This window comes from Drosophila ananassae, assembly GCF_017639315.1.
Source record: "Drosophila ananassae strain 14024-0371.13 chromosome 4 unlocalized genomic scaffold, ASM1763931v2 tig00000109, whole genome shotgun sequence".
Lineage (NCBI taxonomy): Eukaryota > Metazoa > Arthropoda > Insecta > Diptera > Drosophilidae > Drosophila > Drosophila ananassae.
This window is the reverse complement of record NW_025319045.1, coordinates 105,431-112,371: the sequence shown is the minus strand read 5'-3', so window position 1 is coordinate 112,371 and position 6,941 is coordinate 105,431. Positions and strand designations below refer to the sequence as shown.

At 37.8% G+C, this 6,941-nt stretch overlaps 1 protein-coding gene across 1 annotated transcript; it reads left to right on the top strand.

Moving 5' to 3' along the window:
- Positions 1–4,325: 4,325 nt before the first annotated feature.
- LOC123258000 lies at positions 4,326–5,198 on the top strand. Its single transcript, XM_044717921.1, has one exon. The coding sequence runs from the start codon at positions 4,326–4,328 to the stop codon at positions 5,196–5,198; it is 873 nt and encodes a 290-aa protein (XP_044573856.1).
- Positions 5,199–6,941: the final 1,743 nt, after the last annotated feature.

The window sequence follows — 6,941 nt, the reverse complement described above, 5'->3', positions numbered from 1 at the left end:
TTGTTACATTCAACAATTGGTTGATATTGGTTGAAATATATTCGCATTCTAGAGCTAAATACGCGTCGATTGGTGCCTCAATCGACCCGATCCGACATTTCATTCAGAAGTTATTCGAAAAATTAGATTTTTTCTTCTTCTTCAAAATGAAGCCAGTTGTCGGTTTGTCGGTTTGTCTGTTTGCACTATTTTTTTCTTAAAAATCCTGAAAAAAATTTGAAAATGTTTGTTACTATGAGCAACTATTGTTCTACAACTTTTTGAAATACTTTAAGCTTACGTCAAAAAATTAAAAAAACTTTGTTAATGAAAAAATTCATAACTTTATAATTAAGAAAGATATTTTTTTGTACAGCCTCCTGTGAAGCTTGCATTTACTTATACATGTGTGTGTATTTGATTGGAAACTTTGCTTTTTGGAGTGTGCATATATTCGGTCAATACCCTAAGAAATATGGAGTACATCTTTTCAGATTTTAGTTTATTTATTAAAAAAAAAAATCCAAATAAAAAAGGGCTTAAAAAGTAAAACGTAAACATTGACTCAACTTGGAGTCGAACTCAGGCCCTCCGTGTTAGGAACCACGACGCTCTCCACTCGGCTAACCTCGAACTTTGTTGCTCGATGGCAACTTTTGATGTAATTCTGCTTTGTGTTTCAGTGTCTCATGTCTTAATGAGAAGACTCAGAAGATTGGTACTTCAACCGACCCGGTCCGACATTTCTTTCAGAAGTTATTCAAGAAATTCGATTTTTACAGTTTTTTCAAAATGAAGCCAGTGGGTCTGTTTGTCTATATTTTTTTCTTTGCAATACTGAATACAATTGGAGATTTTTGTTAATGTCATATGACTCATATGATATGAGCAATTATTGTTCTACAACTTTTTGAAAAAGCTGTAAAAATCTAATTTCTTGAATAACTTCTGAAAGAAATGTCGGACGGGTCGGTTGAGGTACCAATCTTGAGGTCCCAAAGAAAAACAAGAAAGGAAAGCTAACTTCGGGCGAAGCCGAAGTTGATATACCCTTGCAGTTGTGCCATTTCCGATCATTCAGTTATATGGTGGCTATTGGATATAGTTGGCCGATCCCTATGAAATTTGGCCAATAAGATTATTTTGCCCAAAATGGAATCTGTACCAAGTCCCATCTTTCTAACTTAAAAAGCACCAAAGGTATGCCAATTCTGATCGTTCTATGACAGCTATAGGATATAGTCGGCCCATCCTTATGAAAGTTTGTACATAAGATATTTTCAAATATTTCAAAAATAAAATCCAAATAAAAAAGGGCTTAAAAAGTAAAACATAAATATTGACTCAACTAGGATTAGAACTCATGCCCTCCCATGTTAGAAACCACAACGATCTCCACTTGGCTAATCTCGAACTTTGTTGGTTGATGGCAAATTTTGATGTAATTCTGCTTTGTGCTTCAGTGTCTCATGTCTTAATGAGAAGAATGCAAAATTTTATGAGTAGAAAGCTTTATATGCATATGCCCCCACTGAGCATATAATGCATATAAATAAAACTCTGCTTTACTTAAATTACAGCCACCACCGTTTTTGGGCCAAATCATTGATTAAAAGCTAAAAAAAAAAACCAGGCAAACCAACTCCGCCAATACTTTTCTAATATTTATTATTTTATATCGCACACCCTAAATAAATTGTTACATTCAACAATTGGTTTAAGTAGAAAAACTGGAAAAACGTAATATCCCATTTTTTTAATTTTTTATCTTTGCGCATTTATTTTAGATATAATACATGTTTATTATATGTATGATTGATCGGATATGCCATACATTTTTTTTTATAAGTTAGAAGGGTGGGACTTAGTACAGATTGCATTTTGGGGAATCTTATCCGATTTGCACAATTTTATTAGGATAAATGGCTTAACTTTGTTGTTTTTGAAGCTAAAATGATGGGACTATCTATGGTTTCCGTTTTGGGCAATCTAATCCTATGTTTCATAAGAATCGGCCAACTATATCCTTTACCTGCCATATAACTGAACGATCGGAAATGGCACAACCTTTCTATTTTTAAAGATGCTTGGGGCTGTTTCCAATATTTTTATTAGAAATTTTGTTGATGGTGAAATTCTCATAAGGATCGGGCAACTATATAGGATCCGATACATATAATAATAATATAAGATTCTGCTTAACTGTAAGGGTATATCAACTTCGGCTCCGCTTGGAGTTAGCTTTCCTTTCTTGTTATACCCTTGCAGAGGGTATTATAATTTTGGTCAAAAGTGTGCAACGCAGTGAAGGAGACATCTCCGACCCTATAAAGTATATATATTCTTGATCAGGATCACCTCCTGAGTCGATATGAGCATGTCCGTCTGTCCGTCTGTCCGTCTGTCCGTCGGTCCGTCTGTCCGTCTGTCTGTTTCTACGCAAACTAGTCTCTCAGTTTTAAAGCTATCGAGTTGAAACTTTGCACACACCCTTCTTTCCTTTGCAGGCAGTATATAAGTCGGAACGGCCGGGATCGGTCGACTATATCCTATAGCTGCCATATAACTGATTGATCGGAAAAGCCATAACTTTGGTGTTTTTTAAGTTAGAGGGTTGGGAGTTTCTACACATGTTATATTTGACCAGAATATCTTATGTACAAAATTTCGTAAGGATCGGCCAACTATATCCTATAGCTGTCATAAAACGATCGAAATTGGCATAACTTTGGTGTTTTTTAAGTTAGAAAGATGGGATTTGGTAGAGATTCTATTTTGGGAAAAACAATCTGATTTGTCGAATTTCATAAGGATCGGCCAACTATATCCTATAGCTGCCATATAACTGATTGATCGGAAATGCTATAACTTCGTTGTTTTTCAAGTTAGAAGGATGGGACTTTCTGTGCATTCTAATTTGGGCCAACTTATATGATCTGCTAAATGTCATCAGGATCGGCCGTCTATATCCTATAGCTGTCATATAACTGATTGATCGGAAATGCTATAACTTCGTTGTATTTCAAGTTAGAAGGATGGGAGTTTCAATGGATTCCTCTTTTGGCAAAATAATTCGATTTTCCAAGTTTCATAAGGATCGGCCAACTATATACGATCCGCTATATATCTAATAATATAAGATGCGTGGCGCCACCTAGCGGACTGCGACTCAACTGCAAGGGTATATAAACTTCGGCTCCGCCCGAAGTTAGCTTTCCTTTCTTGTTTTTTTATTATTATTTATTATATAGTGGAACTCTCATAAGGATAGGCCTCTCATCTGTTAATTTGTTAAAACAATTTGGTTTCCCACAACTACGAAACAATTTTGGATTTTAAATACATTTTTGGGCAAATTTTTTATTAAAATTTTTAAACTAACCAAATTCCAAAACCTTTGTAAATTAAAAATACGTATAACTTCAAAGCCACTGAAGCTATTGAAAAATTCTTTACGTCTTTGGAAAGGTTTTTAATTATTCCACCTTCTTGAATGTCAAAATCTATAGAGTTAAAAAAAAAAAAGAGTTTTGATGTTTATCCTTACAATTAAAGTATTGCTAACTGTGTAAATCGCCAGTCCAGAGGTTACTTCGATATATATATATTAAATAATTGAAGATCAATATATACAAAAAAACAACTGATATCACATAAAAAACCTCTTGACGAGGTAAAGTACCGGTGACGAACCTGCATGCGAAACCCAAAATATCTGATATCAATTTTAGTGACGAAAATATGCTATATAGGTGTACAAAATTGCATATAAAAAATATTCTTGTTCGGCACGTGCAAGAAAAACAAAAAAAAAATCAGTCACGTGCCGAACAAGAATATTTTTTATATGCAATTTTGTACACCTATATAGCATATTTTCGTCACTAAAATTGATATCAGATATTTTGGGTTTCGCATGCAGGTTCGTCACCGGTACTTTACCTCATCAAGAGGTTTTTTATGTGATACATATATATAAAGTTTTATAAAATACTAGATTTTAAAGCATCGTTTATATTATATATGTGGCGAGTCAACCGACACAATTTAAAATAGCAAGGAATAAATTCTTCTTCGCCATAGTATCAAAAAACCCTTTGGGCATACTGAAAGACTACTCGCTACAATACGCTTCACTCTTCAAGAAGTCTTAATATTCACAACCTAGACATTAAACCAAATCTTTGTATCCACCCTATCTTTAATAAATATGAATAGTTATTGACCAACGTGGTTATATTTATTTGGAGCATATAAGAAGTCTCCATAATTGGTGACCCTTGACAACTAGAACAATTTCAAATCACATCAAAGTCTTGAGTACATACACACAAGTATTTCACAACATGGCCGAAAACGAAGACTTCGCTGACGCGCAAGACGCTGCGCAATTCACTAGCACAGCCATGATCCAATCCGTATTTGGAAAGATGCCGTTTCCAAATTTACAATCAATCACAAACATAGAAATGTTCTTCACGAAGTTAGAAAGTTGGTTCGCACTACAAGGACTCGGTGCACGAAAAGAACAGGAAAAGTTCGTTGCAGTCATCGCCTACGCAGACCCCAAATACCTGAACAATCCACCCGAAACTGCCCCTTATTCCACCTTAAAGGAAGCGATCCTTTCAAAGTTCACGGACTCGGAAATGGTACGTTTGGACAGACTCGCAACTGGAATTCAGCTCGGCGACAGCCGCTCAAGCCACTTACTCTGCCAACTGCAAACCAAGGCAACCTGCGACGAATCAGTAGTACGACGCTACTGGATCAAACGTTTGCCTCCTCCCGTGCGCGCGGTAATCGTCGGCATGATAGGAAGCTCACCGCAGACCAAACTCTCACAACTGGCAAAAGCAGCCAATGCATTTATGGATTCCTTAAACGACGATGCGGCTGACCACGTATATGCTTTTTCAAAAAACAAACAGCAGCAGTCTCATCAAGAAGAACGCGTCATAACGCTGACCAAAAGACTCGACGATAACGACAAGGCTCTGCAGCAGATTAACAACAAACTGGGACAGTTACTAAATCACAATCAAACGCGTGGCAGAAATAATAAGCGACCCCAACATTATTACCGCAACAATGCACCTTCTAACGATAGATCGTCACAACAACTGTGTTGGTACCACAACAAGTACGGCAGAGATGCACAGCGTTGCAATAAACCATGCTCCTTCACAGTGTTCAACGAGGACGACCAAAAAAACTAAATGCAACCGTCAGAGGATCAGGAGGCAGCCTTGACGGATTAAGTAATTTCGCCTCTTCTTATCATCAAGCATTTCAAATCAATGTTCACAGAATTTCTTACTGCAACCGACTTTTCGTACCAGACGCCCAATCTGGGAGAAAATTTTTAGTCGATACAGGAGCCGACGTTTCGATCATTCCATACAGTACTATTCACAAGAATATACAAAACGTCAATCGCCATACACTCTTTGCAGCGAACGGCACAGAAATAAAAACATACGGCACCATCCGTTTGACACTGGACCTAGGACTCCGTCGTTCTTACACTTAGAACTTCGTTATTGCTGATACCAATACTCCAATCATTGGATCCGATTTTCTACACCATTACAACCTTCTTGTCAACATCAAGGAGGCTAATTTAGTTGATGCCAAAACACGCTTGACATGCTGTGGTATCTACACACATCAAAATTCATCAATTATTAAAACATTCAACACATCCAACGCATTCGCTCAACTGTTGGAGGAATTCAAAGACATCACACAATTCAAAACAATCACACATCGTCCATCGTCAACGACTAGCGTCACCCACGTCATCGACACCAAAGGAGCACCACCCTTCGCGCGACCACGAAGACTGACCCCAGAGAAACTCCGAGCAGCAAAGAATGAGTTCCAATATTTAATGGACATGGGAGTATGCAGACCTTCTAAAAGCCCATATGCTTCACCTTTACACATGGTACGAAAACCTACTGGTGAATGGAGACCATGCGGTGACTACCGCGCCCTCAATGCGCAAACCATACCGGACCGGTATCCGCTACCACACATACAAGATTGCCAAGATCGATCTCAACCGCGCATACAATCAAATCCCAATAGAACCTAAAAACATCCCTAAAACGGCCATAACAACTCCATTTGGTCTGATTGAATTCACACACATGACATTTGGACTGCGTAACGCAGCTCAAACATTTCAACGCTATATGCATACAGCATTCAGAGATTTAGACTTTGTCTTTGTTTACCAACATACAACAACATCATATCTATTTACGCTAAGTTTTCGAGAAACTGCAAGAGTACAATCTCACGATAAACCCCAGCAAATGTAGTTTCGGAAAAGAATCAATTGAGTTCTTAGGACATAAAATTAACCACCAGGGTATTAAACCTCTACGAACCAAGGTAAAAGCCATTAAAAATTTCCCCATACCCAAGGTGGCCAAAGAATTAACTGGACAACAGAAACAATCGACAAATTCAACAGTTGCAAAAATTTTTAGCACAAGCTGCACTATTGGCATATCCTGCACCGAACGCAAACCTTTCGCTAAGCACAGACGCGAGCAACATAGCAGTGGGAGCGGTTCTACATCAAGTCATCAGCTCGGAATACCAACCATTGGGATTCTTCAGCATTAAGCTCTCAGAAACACAACGAAAATATAGCAATACGATCGGGAACTCCTAGCAATTTACCTCGCAATAAAACATTTCCGCCACATGCTGGAAGGCAGGGTTTTTCACATCCGTACAGACCACAAACCCTTAGTATCCGCCTTCGCCAATTGGATTTCATAGGACAATTCACCATATAACACACGTAGCAGGAGACGAAAATACAACCGCAGATACGCTTTCCCGCATCGAAGCCATCGGAGACAATTGCATTAATTTTAATGAAATAAGCGATGCGCAATTACGCTGCCCAAAACTCCAAAAACTACTCAATTCCAACACCAGCT